Below are 23340 nucleotides of genomic sequence, written 5' to 3' on the forward strand. Positions count from 1 at the left end.
GAAGCAAGGGGTGGCGGGGAGAAGATCGCTTCTCCCCGTTGCCAGCCCCGCAATCTCCGGGGACAGAGGGGAAGGCGCGCGCGCCTTCCCCTCTCTCCCCGGACCCCTTTTGAACCAAGGGGCTGCAACGGGGAGAAGCGATCTTCTCCCCTCCGCCCCTTGCTTCAAAAGAGGGGACAGAGGGGAAGGCGTGTGTGCCTTCCCCTCTCTCCCCGGACCCTTTTTGAACCAAGGGGCGGCAACGGGGAGAAGCGATTCTCCCCGCTGCCCCTTCCCTTGCTTTAAAACAGGTCCGGGGACAGAGGGGAAGGCGCGCACGCCTTCCCCTCTGTCCCCGGAGATTGCGGGGCAGGCAACGGGGAGAAGCAATCTTCTCCCCGCCACCCCTTGCTTTAAACAGGTCCAGGGACAGAGGGGAAGGCGCGCGGCGCTTCCCCTCTGTCCCCGGACGGTCTCCATAGGAACACATTGATTGATTTTCAATGCATTCCTATGGGAAACCGTGCTTCGCAAGACAAAAAACTCGCAAGAAGAAAAAACTTGCAGAACGAATTAATTTCGTCTTGCGAGGCACCACTGTACCCATCAACTTGGGGGGTGGGCAGTTCCTTCAAATATTTTATTGAGGGAGCCAAAGGGACCTCGGCCCCTAGGAGTTGGCTCCTGTGATTCAGTCCATAATTTTGAATTCAGATACTTAAAATTCATCATTGGGAGGTACATTAGTAAACGAGGTATCATCCTCTGGCATGTATGCGGCAGTGCTTCTTCTGAAAGCTTGCTTGCTTGGACTCATGGATACATCCTTTAAAGACAATGGGTTCCCCCCCCTTCAGAAGTATTGTGTTATTTCTGCAACTTCATATGATTTTTTTTAAAGTGCTTTTCTCCTACTCCACAGCTGGAGGGGGGGCCTCTGAGAGTGGCTTACAAAGATCAATAATAAGGTGGCCTCTGCTGCCAGGCTGACCATCTAGAAGACGTGACACATGATCTCTGGCTATGCAGCCCTAAAGCACTTAGCCTTGCACATTTTTGTTAGACACTTTGTGCACAGGAAAGGACACTAAGCAAGATCTCTTATTTGAAGACAAGGGACACAATCCAGTACAAAGTTTAATGAGTTATATTTTGAGCTGAAAGCCCAGAACTTTCTACATGAGATGAGATGTTGGGTGGGAGGGATGTCTGTGTTGGTCATCTATTTCAATATTCCTAATTTGCTGCAAAAATACACAGCCTAATATATCATATTTTTATAATGTTTGATCTCAGAAGCCATATAGTACCCCTCCCCCTTTTATATCAGAACATGGAAGTTTTAGATGAAATGATAATTGGCCACATTGTGCAGTAGAAATGGGAAATTGAGATTTTAACATATTAGGCAGGCATTCTTGATTTGAGAACCAGTTGTTTGCATTTGGATGAAATAGCAAACACTGGTTTGCCCACCAGCTTGAAATTGAAGCTTCAAATGCAAAAAGGAAGAACAGAAGGTGTTTGTTCCTAATTGATTTATATATTTAACGGAATTTACATACTGCTTAATCATCAAACAGTCATGGTGGTTTACATAAAATATACACTAAAATTACAGGTAAAAGCAGATGATAAAAAAGGTAACCTATAATTTCTCAAGATAAAACCAGTGGTTTAAAAATACACATTATCAGTGGTGTAGCGTGGGTTGTCAGCACCCGGGGCAAGGCAAGTAATTTGTGCCCCCTAACCCGTGGATTTGCACCCCCTAATCCGTGGATTTGCGCCCCCTAACCCTAATCCCCAGATGTTGCGCCCGGTGCGGCCGGGCCCCCCTGCACCCCCCACGCTACGCCACTGCACATTATAAAATAAAATTGGAACTGTATGTGTCTTGGTTACACACAAAAGTTTTTTAACAGATGCCAGAAACACTACAGCAAAGGCACCTGCCTGATCCATGCTTTGGGAGATGATCTGAATTCAGCCACACAGTCCCTTCTGTGATTCTCCAAACATTTCCAAACTCTTACACAGCACCCAGGTTACAGATGTGAGTACTTTTGGCAGTTGGCTTGAAGCAGTCATCAGTGTGTCTGAATTAAAAAGAATGCCTGGCTCAAAAGTTAAAAATCTGAACTTTCTGCTTGCATTTCATCACATTAGTATATTATTGCATTTGTATATGTTGCATCTATACCAAGGTGAATAAATTAAAATTGGGTATTTTAAAGGTTTTAGTTATATTAATGGGTTCTTGTTCTTGATTTTGTTTTTAAAAACCTAGTTTTAAAATGAAATCTGAACTTAATAAACATATGCAAATTCTCCCTTCCTTGTGTTTGAAGGAGGATGAAAGCGATGGGTGGAATGTGTGAGCCCAACGTTTGCTGTTGATTGTTCTTCCAGTGGCAAACCATAGTTTGCTGTTACTTCTGAACTGAGCCTATGACTCAGAACTGCAAATCACGCAGGATTTGAATGGGGAATTCTTGTATGTATGCCATTAGGCAATTAACTTTTTAAAGACCAGTGAAAAATTGCATTTATACCAATGCTGTTTAGTAGCATGTACTGAGTGGGACACATTTTTATATATTGCCATTTCATTGTGGCTTTATTGATTTTTCAAAATTTTATTTACCCATAAATATCTATGCCGCTAAATGAAGGGGGGAAATAATCTCAGAGCAGTATATATAAAATCAAAAGTGAAAACATAAAAAACCCTGATCAGATGAACATAAAACTGGGTCACATGGCAGGGTACGCTCATGTAAATGATTAGGCATCTTAAACTAGATTGGGGGGCACCTCCCTAATACCCAAAGGCAATGAGTTCCCCAGAATATGTGCTGCTTTACTGAATGCCCCATTTCTTATGACAGATGCTACAAAGGGACAGTTAGCAGGGCTTCTCCAGCAGAGCTAAAAACATTGCCAGGAGCGTATAGAGAAAGCTATTCGTTCAAGTAGATTGGTTCCAAGTTGTTTAGAAGGCTTCTTACACCTAAGGCTTATGTTAGGTGTAACCTCCTTTTGTCTGGACAATTCATGGTCAGGGCCTACCCTTTGAGCTATGGAACCTTCTCCAGAAGTGACATAATGTGCCCTGGCCCATGATCTCAGAAGCCATTTCTCCGCATTCCTCTCCACATGGCTAGAATTGCACGGAGGGCAAGAGTAAGGCTGGCAACTACTAGCACCATCCAAAAGGGAAAGCAGCTGTGTGCCCCTAGGCTCTCCTTGACTTTGAACCCTGCTAAATTGGGTTCTCTGGGGCACTGTGGGATAATCACAATGGCGGCAACTTCCTAGCACTGGCACCATAAGCCTGTGGTCAAGGGACCAGATGAGGAGAGCTAAACAGCAACAATGGAGAAGGACTGGGGGGCTTGGCCCTGACGGCTAACTCAGATAACCGTGGGCCAGAGGTAGCACAACATAACATCAAAGGGCACAGGCCCGGTTTGGGATATATGAGGGTACTTGGACGCAACAGAAGGAAAAAAGCTTGAATGTGCTATAAGAAAATGGGGGAGAGATGTTTCTTCTTGGCTTGCAAATGTCACCCACTTTCACTTTGCAATGTGTTTATAAAGCTGAAGTGAGGTTTAGCACCTGCAGACCACATATATCATGGCATGAGACTCTCTCTCTCTCTCTCTCTTGCGTTGGTACATTGACAGATAACGCTGCTAATGTGCAAAGCTCATGAATGGAGGTAATCTCCTTTTTTCTGTAGATGGAGTTGGGAAAAGGTTGGAGGTTAACCACACCACAGCCATTTCAGATGTTCAAGGTAAGATGGAACAAGTTCACCTTACTTGGGGATATTTTCCCTTATGAGAGTTAAAACTAGAATATGCTTGTCTATCAAAGCCAAAGGGGAGTTTTATAACAAAAGCTTACGGGGGCTAAAACAGATTGTATGTTATTGCACAGTTCCATGCCATAAACATTAGTCCTTTTTAACCCCTCACCTCATCCCCTCATCGAGGATATACAGTTTTGATTTCTTTCTCATGGGTACTAAAATCCAGCACCTGGCCTCCTATGAAGGACATGAAATGCATATTCCATGATAATTTTTCAAAAGCATTCCAATGCATTTGAATTCTTAATTGTTTAGGAATGTAAGCTTGTGAGTATTGCTCTATCTGTGAGTATGAGAGATTGAGCAAGGAGCTGTTTCACAAAGATATCAGCAGTTACTATCCCAGTTTATTGTGCGGAAATTGTGGTTAATTTTTGAAAAATTAACCATAGAGGCTGTGTCTGTTCTGCACACAAATCCACAGACCACCAAAATCAGGATCCATTTTGGAAGTTGAGGCCATTTGCTGAGCTTGGCATAATTCACTTTGCTTCCATGATTCAGGCTTTTGACTGCTTTGCAATTTGATGTGGGTGGTTCAATGCATAGGTAGTTCTGACCATGGCAGTGAGTGCTTGGCACCAAATGGGCCACAACTGCATGAAAGAAGTACAGATTATGCTTTATTAAAAAGAAGAGAAGTATTGAAACTGTGGGGCAGGCAGGCAGGCACTGAATGGGAGCAGTGGCAACACCAGAAAAATATATTCTGCGGGGCACACAGAGTATTTCTAGGTGGGCAAGTTGTGTCCCACATGTTAAGATCTCTGAAAGAAAAATAACGATATATGCTAAAGACAGGAGCCTAACAATGGTGGGACAAGTGAGGGACAAGCTCCTTGTTTGGGGGATTGCTGCCCTTCCTGCCCCCTCCCTCTGCCACTGTCCACAAAGAGGAGGAAAAGGAGCATGGAACCCGAGGGCTGTTGACCAATATATTCAAGGGAACATCAAGCAGAAGAAGGCAATGGAGGAGATTTAAAGGAAGTTAAAGAAAATTCACTGCAGCCCCTCTGTTCTTAACCCCTTTTCTGAGCTTCACACACTGAAGTCATGCAAGCCAGAAGCAGTCTTTTAAGAAAAAATATAAAGTTGACAGCAGAGTCATCTAAAGCTGAATCTTGCCTCAGATACTAGATTGCATGTCTACATAGTGAACTGCATATAAGCAAACAGTGCACAGTTCAGGTTTTGCCTTCATTGCATGGCCTTCATTATCTCTGCTAATGATCCTTCCATGTTCCAGTTCCATAATTAGAAGGAAAATAATAATAAGTAATGCCAGAAGAGGATGGAGACTTGAAAAATCCCTCAGCAAATGTTATATGAGGATTCCTGCATTGTGCTGCTCCACCTTGCGTGAATTTCTAACACTGTTCCATTATTATTCATGGGCTCCAATTCTGTGAAGGTCAGAGCTCTTGTGTAAAACATTTACAAATCAGATGGGACGCTTCACACACAGTAAAAAACAGTGGGGTGTCCTCTTGCACAGACAGAACCTTTTTTTATTTTGGATATAGTTTGTTGCTTCAGGGCAGAAATGACATATCTAAAGAATTCAGGCAATCAAGAGAGAAGGAGCCATCAGTCTTCATTAAACTGGTACCATCAAATGATTTAGCTCAGCTGTTAAGACTTCTGCTCCCCCAGCGGCCCTGCGCATTGTAAGAAAATAGGATGCTAGTTGCTGAACGCTATGAAGAATCTGCTAAAGGCACCTTAAATTTGCCAGGCAGTGTAACACAGAGAACTTATACTATGCTTGAATTTAGGAAGCTTTCTTGAAAAGTTAACCACATATTTGTGAAATAAGAGGTGGTTTTATTTTATTTTGTGACTTTCCAAAACTATGTGGACCTATCTTTGTACAGAATAATTCCCCTCCCTTTCAGACTAGTACAAACCCACACACAATTTGCTATAGCCATTTGCTCATAACTAAAGGCTGCTGTGACAACTCATAATGAGCCAGAAGGGCATTGCTAATTTGTGTATCTTATTTATGCATCATTAACATTTTCCACAAACTGTGACATCAGGTCGTATCGAACAGATGAGTTGTACTTCTGTGCTGCCACTTACACAGTCTCCAGTGTGAACCTGAAAACCAATTCAGATCGTACCTTTTTGTAGACATAGGAATTATTTGAATGTTTTCATAAGCAGGAAAGTGCATTGTGCAAATGAGTAGCACTCTGCATTTTATGTTAAGTCTGCTCAATTGCTGCTTGTAGGTAAGTTAATCATTTCTGTGTGGTTGGTCCTTGGGTTTAGAAGCACACACAGTATTGTAGCTTCTAAATTCTGCATGGGAGGAGGATAGATTAGTCCTTTCCAGGACTGTGAAGGAGGTACAGAAACCAGGCACCCATGTGAAAAGGAAGGCAATTTCATTCCAGGGACCCAGGAGTTAGGGTTGGGTTAGACCCTTTGTTAATTGGGACCTTAGCTTATAAATGGTTGAACAGTGGGAATGTTTGCTCAAAAATTCACATACTGCCAAAAAAAAAAAAAAGGTTATGGTGCACAGTATTTCACTTTTAGGATAGAATCAAATATGAAGGCATACCTCTTTCCAATGCAGTTACAATGCAGCTGTGATGACCCAAGATTCTAGTTCCTGTTGATTTCCAGGGTTCAAGACCAGGTTATGGTGCCAAAATGAAATAATATTGACTGTAACATGTGAATATATAATTATGTTCTTTGTGCTTTGTTTGTTTGTTTGTTTGTTTGTTTAACTGACTTCTGAATTATTTTAAAATAGTGAGCCATGTTTGTCACATTTTCTTATTTTTGCTTGCAGTCATTATGACTAGAAACATACTCTTTTTTAAAAAAGAAGTCTCAAATTCAGTCATAAACCTCTGGGCTATGTGTCTTACCACCACCATTGTTGCAGTAATATATTGTTTCTTTTAAAAAATTGAAATAGCCCAAGAGCATATGTAAACCATGGTTAAGTGATCAATAACATGCCATAGATCTGTTCTCCCCTCCCCTCCCTTCATCTTTGTGAATTCCTGAATCTTACTCATTCAGTGTTAACTATGGTGCTCTTACATTTGTGATGGGGCTAGCTATGGCTAATTCTCATCATGTTGAACTGTTAATTGAATATTTGAAGATAGGGATAGAATGAAGCTGGTTTGCACACCCTGGTTAAAGTCTAGGCACTGCACTGGTGCAGACCTAAACCTCTGCCATAGTATCTATCTATCTATCTATCTATCTATCTATCTATCTATCTATTTGAAAACCCATTCTAGCCAGGGAATTTCTACACATGAGAGGAAGTGAACCTATGAGCCTGGAGCATTCTCCCAACTTCCTATCCATGGTTAGGCCATTGCTAGCATTATGTATCCAGCAGGCATAGACTCTGTTTGCTAAGCCAAAGCATAGCTTAGTGTAAATGTGCAGGTTTGGGGAGGTGGGATTGTGGCTGCTTTGCTCCTGCACCGGTCACGTTGTGAGCTCTACTGACTGGAGCAAGGCAAACCACAAGCCCTGGTTTGGATGACACGCAGCGAAGCAACAACAGCAGAACCAGGGTAGGAGCAAAAGAGCTGTGATACCTCTGAAGAAGAAGAAGAAGAGTTTGGATTTGATATCCCGCCTTTCACTCCCCTTCAGGAGTCTCAAAGCGGCTAACAATCTCCTTTCCCTTCCTCCCCCACAACAAACACTCTGTGAGGTGAGTGGGGCTGAGAGACTTCAAAGAAGTGTGACTGGCCCAAGGTCACCCAGCAGCTGCATGTGGAGGAGCGGAGACGCGAACCCGGTTACCCAGATTACGTGACTACCGCTCTTAACCACTACACCACACTGGCTCTGCAAACTTGCACGTTTACACTAAGCCATAATTAGGCTTTGTGTTATGTGCAAACTGGGCCGTGGTATGTTATCTCATGGTTTGTGTGTTTAAAAATGTTTTACTTTCTCTCCTCTTCCCTCTTTGCCCCCGTTATCCTATTGGCTGAAGGGATTTGCTATTGCACCGTATTATAAATGTCTTTAAAGACCTCTGCTTAATCCTGTAATTTTCACAATGCCCATAAAGCAAGTTGCTTTGGCCTCTGTTGTATGGCAAGGCAACCAGATCTGATGTCCTGGGTGTTGACTTTAGAAAGATACCCTTGAGGAAAAAGGCTCCCATAGCAACTATTTCCAGTACTTGCAGATGATCAGTCTTTTCTTGATCAACAGAAAAGGCAACTCGATGAGGATGCAACTGCACCCATTTTCTGAAGTGTATGTAGTTTTATGCCCAACAAAGGAGAAAAGCTACCAGGAGATGAGAATTGGGGGACAGGGTGGTTAACGGAGCACTATAATGAGCAAATTCAGTTATGCTCATAGCTAGAGCTGTGCCTGAAAAACATTTTGTCAGGTGAACTGCAGGTGGCTATAGAAAGCATCAGGGAAAAGCAAGATGAAGCCTGCCTTATTTCTCTTCATTTTGCTTTACCCAAAGCATTCCTCTTATTCCAAATGCACTGGTTGCAAACCAATTCTGTTCGGTACAAGAAGCAGGAGGCGCAACTTATAAATACTGACCATTGACACCTGTGATAAATGACTACAGGTTGTTTTGAACACCTGTCAGACAAAAAAACCCCATTTATGCTATAAATGGAGTGCGCTTTGTGAAGCTGTTCTTTGTGAGAAGACCGAAAGGAGATCCTTCAAAGGCTGCTAATCTTGCAGCTTTCTCTATTGGATAGAATCAGCAACTATTGACATAGAATTTCAGATGCTAGGATGTTGCTTTTGCTTCACTGTGTTAGAAATATTCTGTTTTAAAAAACGTGAAATAACAGAAATAATTTAAAAACATGAACTAACACAACTCGTATAATTCCATTTACATTTTTCTTCTTCTTAGGGGGATACTTCCTATGTGAAGGACCGCTGGTGTGTGTTTGATGGATTCATGGTATTTTGTCTTTGGGTGTCATTAGTTTTACAGGTAAATTATGTTGCATTACAATAAGTGCAGAAATACAGCCTTTATCTCTGGCCAAGCCCTCACCTCAGCTTAAGTGAAAAAATAAGAACACTCTTGAGGGCCACACTTCTTCTGGTAACAACCAAGACTTCTGCAGTAGAGTTGGTCCCCTAGACCAAACAGGAAGATTATCTTCAGGTCCAGTGTTTGGGGCAGTGGTCTTTCTGCAGCAAAGCAGTGCTTTCCATGCCAGACCCCATGGTTACCGCCATAATAATCAGCTGAGTACAAAATGAAAATAATAGCTTGCATCCTAAAGCAAGTTAATAGAAAGACACTCACAGAAGGGAGACTTCCTTTCCTTTTACCTACTGCAGCTATCCATGTCCCTTGAAAAAACCTCTCCAGCATATCAGAGGTGCCTTGTCGACAGCCATAGGCCTGGGTAAAGAGGAATGTTTTTGCCTGGTGCCTAAAGACATGTAGTGATGGCACCTGGTGAGTCTCCCTGGGGAGAACATTCCACAACCAGGGAGCCACCACAGGGGGGGAAATCATTGAAAAGAATTCATACAGTACTCAAATGCTTACATCAGGAGTGGTCACATACTTTATTACAAACTTTGATAAATCAATGGATTGCAATTTTTAAATTGGCGGGGGAAACCCAGCCAGATGGGCAGGGTATAAATTATAAATTATTATTAAATATTCTAAGGGCACAATCTCTCCTGCTTCTGCTCAATAGATCCTTCCCCTTACTTGGCTTGTATGAAGTGCTGCATACTAGATATGGCTAGAATAGGAAGCCTGAACACTTCCTGTTTTCTCCACCCAATTCTCTCTCTCCAACCCAGACCTGGTCTGGAAGAGGTCCTATAGGAATCCCACCAGAGGCCTTGTGTTCTCTGCTTGAGTGTTTCAGCTTAATATGCATTTTTTCTTTGCCCCTGGTAGATTATTTCAACCCTCCCTCCCTTTTAGTTTCACCTTGATAATGAATGAGATAATTGACATTTGGTGTTCCGGGATGAGTCACTTGAATTATAAAATCAGTTGCCGAAAGGGTCTTGTTTCAGAAACCAGTGTTAAACTGGGAACAAGTGCTGAAAGGAGATTGCCATTGAAAATACATTGCCCTGGAAATATTTGTGCAAAACAATGCAAACTTTAGAAAACATCACAAAAAACAGTAGTATGCCCAGGAAAAAAATCAGAAGGAAAAAGACGTTCTTTTGTTCCTAGGTGTTTGAAATAGCTGATATAGTTGATCAAATGTCACCTTGGGGCATGTTGAGGATCCCACGGCCACTTATTATGATTCGAGCATTCCGGATCTATTTCCGCTTTGAGTTGCCAAGAACCAGGATAACCAACATTTTAAAGTAAGTTGTTTGCTAAATCTAGACACAACGGTATATTAATACTTGGGATGGATGGGGAGGCAGTGGCATTGTGTTGTTTGGGATTATTTTAAACATGCAATCATATGCTTCTTAATTTCTATAAGATATATAATACAAACTGAGAATTTTTGGGGAAATGTCGCAGGATTGCTGAAGAAATTCCAGCCCCTCTATTCAATTAAAATTACATATATAAAACAGAAGTTCCAGCCCCATCTTTCTGTCTTCCAATTTTTTAAACATTTTTAAAGATTTCATAAAGTTTGATAACTATTTAATCCAATTTCTCCCATCAGTTCTGGGCTGCTATGAATGTTGGGATAATGAATGGCCTGTATTAGAAGTTAGCCCAAGCTTCTATTTGAAGCTCTTTCCCTTTGACCTCTTCACAGACCACAATTTTCAGGTGAACGCTTGAGGTTGAATTTGGCATCCATCTGTCTCGGGAGACAGCGGAGGGGGGCACCACTTAAGATTTAATTGTACCATACCGTTGTATGGGGTATACTCATCAGAGAACCCTGAAAATTTGGGGTTGCTGTAGGCCTAACTACACATGAGGTAGAAGTTCCACAAGACATGTTGGATGAGGGTTAGGGGATCTGTTTTTACCTGAAAGACAGGTGCTTGGGGGAGGGATGTTGAACACTCTCTGCACTCACTGCTAACCTCTCTTCAGCCAGAGCCAGCTGTACCGTTTGATAATGGGATAGCCACCTCAGAGCAGCTGCTGAGGGGCGGGTAGTGGTTATGAGGTGTTGGACGATAAAGTGATGAGTGCCATTATGGCCTGTCTTGCACCCCTTTAGCATCCTTAGGTGCTGTGGTTGATGATACCCTGTCATCAGTATTGGAGACAGATTGGGTTGTCCTTACAGGTATATACAGTGGTGCCTCGCAAGACGAAATTAATTCGTTCCGCGAGTTTTTTCGTCTAGCGAATTTTTCGTCTTGTGAAGCACGGTGTCGGAAAAGTTTTGGAAAAGCTTCAAAAATCACCAAAGTCTTCAAAAACCTCAAAAAAGGCTACCACACCACGTTCTGTGAGTTGCTCCTCAAAGTCAAGTCGCAACTGTATTAACGGTGTTAAGAAAAAGGAAAGAAACTTGCAAGACGTTTTCATCTTGCAAAGCAAGCCCATAGGGAAATTCGTCTTGCGAAGCAGCTCAAAAACCGCAAAACCCTTTCGTCTAGTGAGTTTTTTGTCTTGCGAGGCATTCGTCTTGCGGGGCACCACTGTATATTATTGGGACGTGTGTATGTGTGCCATCTTGTCCTTGACTTGGATGAGTTCTGCTTTCAGCCTAGATAAGCATGGAGAGGAGAAAGAGAAGGTACAGAGAAGTAACAAACCAGTGAGGGAAGAGGTCTGCAATTCCTTACACGGACACTCTTATTTGCTATTAAAAAATTGGACATGCATCCCTCCTTTCTATGCAATTCCCAAGACATTCCTTGCCATTTTTCAGATTATTCCACCACCTCCCAACCCAGTTTATCTTCCCTTTAAGACTGCTTGCTTCCTTTAATCTAGCCATACATTTGAAAGGGCTAAACCACAGTATGGATATCCCCTGTGCCACAAAGCTATTCTCCACTCATCTACCACATATGGATGGGATATTGCACTACTGGCATTGAACTTGTGCAGGTTACTTGCATGTAATGCATATCACTTTCCTTTTTTGTTAGGCGCTCAGGTGAACAAATTTGGAGTGTTTCAATATTCCTTCTGTTCTTTCTGCTTCTGTATGGAATTTTGGGTGTTCAGATGTTCGGACCTTTCACGTATCATTGTGTAACAAATGATACAAAGCCAGGGTAAGTCTAAATGATTATTTTTTAAAAAACTTCGTATCAGTGACCTTCTGTCTGAAGCTGAACTAGAAACAGAGAAATCGCAAGGAAAGAGTTCCTCTAGCAAGACACTGAACTGCAAACAAATTCTGCTAAAAATAGGATCCGGCTTGGAATTTGGGGTTCCTGTGACTCAATTTGCACACTACACTCAGTCAAACCATGGCTTAGTTAGCATGAGTGAGCCAACCTCCTCGTTCCCAGGACAATGAACACAACCTTGCTCACTAAATCTTGGTTACAGCTCATGATTTGATAGCAGTGAGACAAACCACAAGCCCTGGTCCAGACATGTTATTGCTATTTATTGTTTGTAAGCCGCTTTGGGATTCATTTGAATGAAAAGCATCATAGAAAGGCAATCAATCAATCAATCAATCAATCAATAACACTAAGTCAAACCATAGCTTAGCTCTGGGTAGTGCAGCAGCAGCAGCAAAACCATGGGAAGAGCACAACCACTGTGATCTTTGCTCTGGGAACACAGACCAATACAAGCCTCTCCCCAGTTCAGTTAATGTAATTACATCTTCATGCTTGAAATGCTGGTGGTTTTATTTGTGCAGCCCACTGTATTGCTTTTCTTTTATTTTTTTGAGTTATAAATTTTGTTGTATTTGTTACAGAGTATTAGCTTGCTCTGCGAAGCCAAACACAGCCTGCCCACCATGACACTTGTTTGGCGACTCCTTGTTTTGCAGGAGGAGCCGGGTGGGTTGGAGTAGGAGTTTATCAACACTTTCCCTTGTAGCTTGCTGTAAGGTTTGTTGAGAAACAAGGGCGTGGAGGCCTGGCCAATAGCCAAACGGCCTTTACTTCAGCTTTTGGCAAGTATATTCTCTTGTTCAAAGTATCCTTTTGGGTGCAGGCTCTATTCACAGTGACCTAAAAGTGACTGTGCTGAGATAAGGCCATACCAGCAACAACTGCTGGACATATGGAAAAGGGAAAGTGCTCTGTTCCTCCCCCAGCTTGAAAGCAAGAACATTTTGATTTTAAAACAAACATAAATCGGCTCTGTGAAAATCTGAATCTTTATGTCAGTAAGATAGAAGAGTCGAACCCAACTGTTCAGCTGCTAACAAGATTTATTTTTTCTATTAAAAAAACAACACCAAACCAACAATGAGTGCTGCATTTTCTAGTTGTTTCTGCTTGTCCTAATTTTCACTGCCAGGTCCCCTCCCCTTTCCCTTGAGAGGATTCTGAATCTCTTTCTTGCTAAGCATTCTTCGCACTCATTATCCTGTTGTTATAATTACTTATCTAACTCCATTTCTTCTGAGGCAGATACTATTTCACCCTGTGTTATACTGGCCTCCACCATCCCCCACAACTATTTTGTTGTTTAGTAGGCTTCCTTGCTGCAAAGTAAAAAACCCTGTCTCTTCTTCATATTTATGTAATGGGGGGGAAACCATTTTGTAGATTCTGCCCTTGGTGGTTTTGGATCTAGGGGGGGAGGTCTAAATCCCAACTTGTTTGGAAGTAGCCCCCCTACATCCAAAACTGCCAGGGGGAGAATTTCCTAAAGTGAAATTCAGACAATATATATATAAATAAAAATGATTTTCCTGGGGTTTACTTTCTGATTAGTGTACCTAAGACTACAACCATAGGTACAGTACAGTGATTAAAACAAAACAAAAAATCCATGATGCTGATTACTAGGACATTCGTTCCCACATTTATCCAAGGTGCTCAGGGAAACATACAATGCATTTGCACTGCATTGTATTTGTATTTGTAAGGTAGTGAATGGCTCAAGGTCACCATAAGAAGTTCATTGCCAAGTGGGAATTGAAACTGGGTCTCTTCAATATTAGTCCAGCACTCTATCCCCTGCACTGCACCGATTCTCTTACATGGAAAGCAGGGTATGTTCCTGTGTCCTTAACAGTTAGGAACCCAGGAAACTGCCTGAAATCAAATCAGGCCATTGGTCCATCTAGCCCAGGGAGCAGTCTTTCCCAGCCCTACCTGGCCCTGCCAAGGATTGAACCAGAGACCATTTGCCACTGAGCTGGTTGGATAGAGCATAGTGCTGATAACGCCAAGGTTGCAGGTTCAGTCCCCATATGGGATAGCTGTGCATTCTTGCATTACTAGGGGTTCAACTCTACAATTCTATGATTCTTCTACTGCCCTCCCCCCTATAATAGTTTATGAGAAGAAATGTAACCAGGTACAGCATCAAGTTTCCTCTTTTGCGCTGAAGCCTCATCGTCTGTATCAGTAGGCACTGTACTACGTGGCCTTGGGTGGGTCATCATTGCTTTCAGGCGCCCTTAAACAGGGTTACTGTGATGCTAAAACAGTGGTTCTCAAACTTCTTCCTCTGGGCCACGCTGAATGTTTCTTAATGATAAGTACGCTGGAAAGCAAAAAGAAACTACTGCTAGCTGTGCTTTATAACAGGGTTGTCCAACAGGTCGATCATGGGATTTCTCACCCCCCCCCCCAAGAAAGCTCAACAACCTTGATGAAGCATTAAGCAGTCCCAAAAAAAGCTCAACAACTCTGGTCAATGGGTAGATCACTGCCAGTTTTTTTAATAGTGGTAGTAGATCGCAGTCTCTTGGAAGTTGGACAGCCCTGTGTGGTGTGGTGTAGTGGTTAAGAGTGATAGACTCGTAATCTGGGGAACCGGGTTCGCGTCTCCGCTCCTCCACATGCAGCTGCTGGGTGACCTTGGGCTAGTCCACATGCAGCTGCTGGGTGACCTTGGGCTAGTCACACTTCTTTGAAGTCTCTCAGCCTCACTCACCTCACAGAGTGTTTGTTGTGGGGGAGGAAGGGAAAGGAAAATGTTAGCCGCTTTGAGACTCCTTCGGGTGGTGATAAAGCGGGGTATCAAATCCAAACTCTTCTTCTTATAACATACCACACACCTGCGGGACAGTCATAAAATATAAAACAATGCAGATGCATAGGGACATGAATCATTCCCAAAATATAATTATAAACGAGCCTCTTACCTATGCACCTTAAGTATGTATGCAAACTCAATGAGAGGTGTGAACTTTGTTTTGCCGGGTAATCTCGTTTATATTAGAAGCCTTTCTCTTTTTGAGCCTTCATATTTGTCAGAGTTGAAAATCCCTATTCACAGCAATATGTCGTGGAGAACTAAAAAAACAACTAATCCTTTTGAAGAAAGGCATAAATACTTTTTCAGGTTGTATGTATTTTATATATTGATACTGTGTACTATACTACACTAAACTTGTCCTCAAATCTTCCCACTACACTTGCCATCCTCTCTTGCCACACCAATGTGGCATGTCACACCTTTTGAGAACCACTGTGCTAAAATGTTCCTTCTCCTCCTTTGGATGGAGAAGAACATATGAAAGCAGCAAAAGAAATAGGATCGTCCCAGCCCGGTATTACTTATCTCTACTTGTTTCTTGTTTCAGTAGTACTACTGCCTGAATAGCTGACTCATGTTAATAGCTTTACTTCCTCCCATTCTCCTTCAGCGTATTGCCCTACATTAAATCTCAATTTGCTGAGGGATAACTTCTTCTGATCATTCCAGAGCTTCTCTCTATTCTCTTGAGCCATTGCTCCTTTCAGAGGATGGTGATGTGTGAATTTGATAACGCAGAGTGCACATTGTTCCCAGGTTCTTAATGAAAACAGAGAGCCTAGCTCCCAGAGCTAATTCCTCAGAGAACGGGATCAGACTGCTCCTCACTTGGGAGCTGTACAGCTCACCATTACTTCTCGTTTATAACCTGTCAGCTAATCTTTATGCTTGCTGTGATATTTCTGTGTGGGCCAGTGATGTGCATATTTAAGAAAATGAAGGCCAGTATACAAGGATGGTATTGAAGAGGGAAGATCCAGCATCAGATTAACATAAGAAACTCACTGCGATCTACCCCACATCAACTAGAAACAACAGAGTTCTGCCAGGCAGCTAAAATATAAAGTTATCAGAACTCCAGGAGCATTTGAGGTATGCAAGTTTCATCCCTGTCGCAGTATCAGAGCTACCATTAAATAGGCAGCTAGAGATGAGTAGTCATGATCTTAGCTGATGAATACGTTCTGTACTCCTTTGTATCAGGGACCATTTTGTTGTGTGACTTTGAGTCACTTCTGCATATTTTAGCTTCAAAACGCAAATATCTGCACTTTCAAAATCTGAATTTCAGGGTTTACAAAGAATTTCAGCACCTGGGAAATTATCTTTGTTCATATGAAGTATTGTACTAGACTTGTACAAGATGTTATAAAGGACAGGTGCCAATTTCTTCTCTAGTGTTTATTTAAGACATTGTTTTGCAACGTGTTTTGTCAGTATCCTTATGCAAAATTTTGTACTTGTTAAATAAATTGCTTAGTATCTGATTTTGCTTTTGTGAGGTTGTGGGGGAGGCAGAGGGCGTTGGGGTTCTGCCAGATACCGAAACATGTTACAGGGGTTCCTGGAAACACTGATTTAGAATATCTTAACACAAGAGCCTCTGACTGCAGTGACTCCAGCGACCATCTTGACAAATCCTTTCAGAGATTCTCTTTCCCCCATTGTACTAGCAGACAGATGTCCCCCACCACCAGATATTAACTCTCCATTCTAAGACAGTGCTGTTGCATATTTTTTTTACCACAAATGTAAATTTATTTGGGGGGAACTGTTACCACTGCTGTTTTCACTGTTCATGTTTCTCAGATTGCGCTAATTCATTCTCTTTTTATGTCAACAGAAACATAACCTGGAATAATCTAGCAATTCCGGATACACACTGTTCGAAACCATCTGAAGAAGGTTACCAGTGCCCCCCAGGATTTGAATGCTTGGACCTTGAAGAACTAGGGTTAAGCAGGCAAGAGCTGGGCTACAGTGGCTTTAATGAGATAGGTCTGTTTATCTGATTAAAATCTATTATCAAAGCCTATTTTTAGATTCTTGTAAATCATCCAGGAGGAACTTGCAGTAGACAGTTTGTGAATGTGTAGGGCGAAGGGCTGTTGATGTGGTGACTGTCCTTGTCTTTGATCTTTTGCACTCTTCCTCCAGTTGGAGATTGCTTTAGGAGCATTGTCTCTGCAATCCATCTAATGCTATTCATGTCCTGATATGCTAAGGGTGACACCCTCTGTGACCTCAGTCACATGCAGTTTTCTCTGACAAAGTGCAGCAATTTGTTCAAGTCTGGAAGGGGGCTGGCTTCTTAACATTTTCTCCTCTAGCCCCTTTCTACCAAAGCCACTCCTATCCTCCCAACTGCTTCCTTGCCCTGAAGGTAGGAAAGATACAGCACTGTAGCTTGGGGATGTCATGTTATGGTTTGGCCCTTTAATTAAAAAGATTTGACTTGCTTGTGTTACTTTCGGAAGCATGAATGTTCAGCAATGAAAAGATGGTACGAGAAATTACCCTTAAAGCGCACGTAAGCACAAATTCATGTGCATAAACGAAAGTCCATATGGTTAGAACATTCACATGCAGATGTCAGTAGGTTGATGGGGAAACACACAGTGTTAAAAAGACTCACCTGCCCCTCTCGTGGCACTTCTGGAGTGTTACTCTTTCGTGCAAATTTTTCATACATTCAGGTAGATGCTGGTAGGTGCCTTTTGTGCAGTAGGGTTGCACCTTCATAACCAAAGGCAAAGGAAGCAGGTACACTGCAAAACAATAATAATATGACTACAGTGGAACCTCGGGTTGTGGACGTAATCCGTGATGGAGGCACGTCCACAACCCGCAGCGTTCATAACATGCAGCGCTGCATTTGCCCATGTGCAAAGAGCGATTTAGCGCTTCTGCACATGCGTGAAGCACAGTGTGAGCGGCGAAACCTGGAAGTTCCCCTTTCTGGTCCTTCCGGGCTTCCCGCAGTCCGCAACCTGAAAACGCGTAACCCGAAGCGTTTGTAACCCGAGGTTACCACTGTATAGCAAAACAGGATGCAGCGAATCTTTTTAAAAAATCAGACACTGCGCTAAAAAAAAAGTGACAGAAAACTACCGTGGGAAATGCAGCATAACAACCATTTGACAGTGACATTGTATAACCTCAGCAATTTTTAGAAAACAAATCGAGATGATTGCTCAGTATGCACTTCATATAGAAGCAGCCTTTTGGTGTGTGGTTTGGATAATCAGACTTGGGGTATGTAAAGTTCTTAGTTTTTTTGCTTTGATTTTTGATCGGAGCTCCTTTTCCCTTTGAAAAGTCTTGCATTTTCTACAGAGTCTCTTTAATAAATGAATAACTGACATGTGACAGGTGCCCTAATATTTCAGATCGTACTTCATTTCATCTCCCTTCCCTTCTCTGCCCTTTGGTGTATTATTATTGAGTCTAGTTTAGCTCAATAGTTTTGATGACTGCGTGCATTATGGAGCTAACTTCTCAGAAAGATGCCTTCGTACATTAAGTATGTGACTGCATTTGCATAGATTTCAGAGTTTTCAGCAGGTGATTCAAAGACCAGTAGATTACAGAGGACATGAAAAGCAACTCAGACAGGAAATAAAAAGGATAGGTCAGGTGGGCATTACAATGTGATTACATTTTCAATGTAGCTACATGCTGGTTCGAATATAGCGCTAAGTGAAACTTTAGCTTTGGAGAGAGCCAGTGTGGTGCAGTGGTTAAGAGCGGTAGTCTCGTAATCTGGGGAACCGGGTTCGCATCTCCGCTCCTCCACATGCAGCTGCTGGGTGACCTTGGGCCAGTCACACTTCTCTGAAGTCTCTCAGCCTCACTCACCTCACAGAGTGTTTGTTGTGAGGGAGGAGGAGAAAGGAGATTGTTAGCCGCTTTGAGACTCCTTCGGGTAGTGATAAAGCGGGATATCAAATCCAAACTCTTCTTCTTCTTCTATCTTTGCATGAATGGAGAAACATGCTGCTGCATGTTGAGAAAATCATGGCAGCTTTGCTCCTCCTCTGCTCTATCTTTACTACTAGGAGCCATGTTTTGGCATCACATGGGAACTTAGGCTCATGGCTTTACTCACTCCAACCAAACGACCAAGCTATGATCAAGAATATTCTCGGTTTACCATGTATGGTTTCTTTCGGAGAAACAAAGCCTGAGCTTGGGTTTGCACCTCACACTAAGCCATGCTTTGGCAGAGTAACAGGAGCAGGGAGGAGTGAAATGGCCACAACTGTCCACCAGGACATGTGCTCAGTTACACTTAGCCATGGTTTGGCTTGGCATTGTGGGCAGATGAAGTCTGTACAACTGCAGAGCTGGGTTTAGCTAATACAAGTAATCACAACCCAGTGGACTATATTCATTAATACAGTATTCTTTGCTGATTTCTTTTTAAAACCTGTTTTCCTCAGATATATCACAGAACACAATTCAGCATATGTAGATTTGGCAGAATTGTGGGATTGTTAAAGTAGCTTTCCTCCCTAAAGGTTTACTGACAAAGGCACTCAGAGTGTTTGGTGTTAGATTCTGAAGAACGTTTCTGGCGTGTGTTTCCCCCCCTTTACAGATGTACGCATCTGTACATTCAGATGAGTTGCAGTGTGTCTTCTCTAACCGCAAGGCCTTAAGGTGTTAGAGGTTGCAGTTTTCCCACCAAGTGCTATTTAAACTTATTATTTGCTCATAATATCTGACGATGCTTTTCTGACAACATTTTGTGTGAGAGAGGGGGGAAAGGGTTGAAAAATAAGTATTTTATCTAATTTCATGAGAGACAAATTATTCATGTTCCTTTACATCAAATTGTACTAGGGATCAGTAGTACCCCAGCCAGATAGTGGGGTATAAATGACAACAACAACAACTATTATTATTATTATTATTATTATTATTATTATTATTATTATTACCACCCCACAGGTTTATAATATTCCTTTATAAACCAGAATTTTCAGAACATTTTTGGTGACCTAGCAGAACTATCCTCTCCCACCCCTGCCCCTTCATAGCTATCATTTTGTGCAAAGTGTAGCAGTTCAGCTTTTGGGGTCACTCTGTTTGCAAGCAACCTGCACCCTCAACCTTGGCCGGTGGCCAGATTTCAAAGTGAAAAAGGACTTTTGTATTTTCCTCTGTTCATAGAAATATATTTGCAAAATGTGCTGCTATGCCCTCGACACTTCTGGGGCATAGTGTCACTGGCCTTCAAAAGATTCTGATCTGATGATCCTCTTCAGCACTGAAGAGGAAGACAAGCTTGCCCGCTTTGCAACTTGTGTGTGATATGTTTACTAAGACCTTTTCATAATGCTTCATGCTATGAAAAAGAAAATGTTACAACTGATGGCCGATTACAGCCATTCATAGGAAGATGTCCAACTAGGCAGTATGAACCTCAAAGTATGGCATAACATTTCGGCTGTGTAAAGATTCCAAAGCATGCATATGATACAAACTCAAATGAGAGGGAAGGAAGGCGATGCCCCAGAAGCTCTATATCTCGGCCAGACGCTACTTGAGAAATCAGTGACACATTTATTGGGTTTCAGGTGGAATTTTAACCCGAGTGGGGAATGTTTCTTGGTCAGAGGGCTGTATCCCTTATTGGCAACTCACCACAAAAAAAGCCAGCAGTTTCTACACATGCAGGGGTGCGCAGACACACAAAAACACATATCCATTATGCATCCAGAAAAACAAGGAAAATTGTACTAGTTCAATGACACATTTTAACCAGGCAAAACACTTTGAAGAAGGTTTGGAGCAAACTTGATGAGGGATTTGGAGGGGGGGGTGTTCCCTGCCTCTGGGATGTCACCAATGTGCCAATAGTCTGGGCATTAGAAGAAGAAGAAACTGACAGTGGTTAGCACTTGGGAGCAGGAAGGGGCAGAAATTTTACCAGAATTCCTTCCCACGAACCCAGAAGTCTCCATGGTAGCAGTTTTGGTTTTCTGTATTTGCATCTCGTAAATTACACGCCAAAGAAAGGAAGAATAGTGGCTTTTCTTTCTTTAATGCATAGCAAGGTGTAGCAATCTCTGTCCAGAATTCCTAGCCTAGAATCATCCTCCTTTATCGCATTAAAAGTAAATGTGGGTGGCATGGTCATCTTTGAGCAAGTAGTCGGCACATAACACTGGCTTGAGAGTAGACTAGCAGTGGGAAACCTCTGGCCCTTGGGCCTTATTAGGCTAGACAGAGGTCCTAATTTGGCCTGCGAGACCTTTTTCCCCAAACCGCACAGTGGGGCAGATAAAGACACCGCTGCAAGGGAGCAACTGGGAAACCCAAAATGTGCTCCGGATTGTTCATTGTTGGGCAGGACTTGTCTTTTGCATCTTTTAAATCCGGTGCCAAATGCAAACCCCGTTTGTATGAGTTCCACTCAAGAACTCCCAATCAGAGGGTGAATTTGTTTTATTTCACCAAACTTATTACTGGTTCCATATCTATATCCATATATCAATCTACTATTGTTTTTATTAGTATGTTCAATTGTTATATATTTTTACATTTGTACTGTAAGCCACTTTCTGAGGATTCCCCTAGAGAAGGCAGGGTAGAACTAAATAATTATAGTACGTTTCCGAGCACAATTCAGTGTTGGTGTTGACCTTTAAAGCCCCAAACGGCCTCAGTCCAGTATACCTGAAGGAGTGTCTCCACCTCCATCGTACTGCCTGGACACTGAGGTCCAGCACCGAGGGCCTTCTGGCGGTTCCCTCACTGCGAGAAGCCAAGTTAAAGGGAACCAGGCAGAGGGCCTTCTCGGTAGTGGCACCCTCCCTGTGGAATGCCCTCCCACCAGATGTCAAAGAGAACAACAACTACCAGACATTTAGAAGACATCTGAAGGCAGCCCTGTTTAGGGAAGCTTTTAATGTTTAATAGGTTATTGTATTTTAATATTCTGTTGGAAGCCGCCCAGAGTTGCTGGGGAAACCCAGCCAGATGGGCGGGGTATAAATGGTAACTTATTATTATTATTATTATTATTATTATTATTATTATTATTACTATTAGAGAGTCTAATGGGGCAGAAGAGATTGGGATGTGAGTGTTGTGGCCAACACTGCACAAACTGTGTTCCACTCGCGCAAGGAAACTTTCCCGTCCCCTCCCTATGCCCCTCCAAATCAGCTCCGGAGAGCCTCCCCAACCTTCTGGAGCAGATTATGAGGATGCATGGGGAAGATGCAGGGGAAGGAAGAAGGAACAGCTTGTTTTCTCCTGCTCTGGAGGGTATAGACTCGAACCAACGCCTTCAAGTTAAAAGAAAAGAGATTCCAACTAAACACCTGGAAAAAGCTTTCTGACGCTAAGAGCTGTTCGAAGGTTGAAACAGTCTCCCTCAGGAGGTTGTAGACTTTCATTCCTTGAAGGTTTTTACACAGAGGTTGGATGACCACTTAGCTGAGATTCCTACATTTCATGGGTTGTACTCTTGGGATCCCTTCCAACTCTACAATTCTATGATTCCAAGGATAGGAGGAAGAAACTCTGTTGCGCAAGTGGAATGGCAGCATGGGATACAACCCTTGTTTCCTCACCACTGAATCAGGTTCACCAACTTTAAATATTCTTGAGTCTGTCACAGTAAAGATGAAGGAGGTGGGATGGTGTGGGAGCATCACACAACTTTGTGCTTTTTCTCTTCGTATTCCTCAGCATTATTCTAAGGCCTAAACGTCTTCATGTCTATACTGCACTTCAACTCAGCCAACCCCATGCTGATTTATTTAATCACTTGTTTGCGGCCTGTAAAGTGTGTCATTCAGATTGATGAATCCAGCATGGGCTTGTTTTTTGTTTTTTGTTTTTTGTTTCATTTGTGACTGGAAAATGTCTGAAGGTTTGGGACTTTGATTTACACTGGGGATAAGATAAACAACTATTCATATAATCCTGTCACAGCTTTAATATCTCCTGTTTTATAAGTGAATACCTCAGCTTTGCCTCAACTATCTGTCTTTAATTTTTCTTTTCCTATATTCTACCCTGTGGTGTATTTTATTACATTGATACAGTCTCTTAATTATACTTAATTTATTACATCCCCCTTCATTTTATAGACTATCTAAAATAGAGTCAGTTTCAAGGACACCAGTAGTCTCTTAAGGGTTGCTTGCTTGTATTATGACGTGACAAATTCTTTTATGTGGCTGCTTGTTCTTAAACATGTTCTTCCTCAATGTGGTTCAGAAGAGGCCTTGCTCATGCATTACTTTGTTGTGTGCGGTTGTCTTTCCTCCTTGGTCACGCCTCATATCACATACAGATAATGTCTGAATTTAAACATCACATGAGGTCCTTGTGATACTTTGTGCTGCAGAAAGTGCCCCATTGAATCAGCATT

General features: G+C 42.3%; 1 protein-coding gene across 5 annotated transcripts in view; it reads left to right on the forward strand.

The window, feature by feature from the left end:
- NALCN (sodium leak channel, non-selective) overlaps positions 1-23340 on the forward strand; it is a 187514-nt gene that overhangs the window by 23462 nt on the left and 140712 nt on the right. For 2 of the 5 annotated variants that reach the window (XM_082218531.1, XM_082218533.1), the window contains exons 4-8: positions 3728-3784; positions 8751-8834; positions 10059-10198; positions 11912-12040; positions 16792-16946. In XM_082218531.1, coding sequence (XP_082074657.1) covers positions 3728-3784; positions 8751-8834; positions 10059-10198; positions 11912-12040; positions 16792-16946 — 565 coding nt within the window. Of the gene's footprint in view, positions 1-3727; positions 3785-8750; positions 8835-10058; positions 10199-11911; positions 12041-16791; positions 16947-23340 lie in introns of those variants that run through there. The other 3 variants (XM_082218532.1, XM_082218534.1, XM_082218537.1) reach the window with 2 other exon arrangements.

This window comes from Podarcis vaucheri, assembly GCF_965113315.1.
Source record: "Podarcis vaucheri genome assembly, chromosome: 4".
NCBI classification, from domain to species: domain Eukaryota; kingdom Metazoa; phylum Chordata; class Lepidosauria; order Squamata; family Lacertidae; genus Podarcis; species Podarcis vaucheri.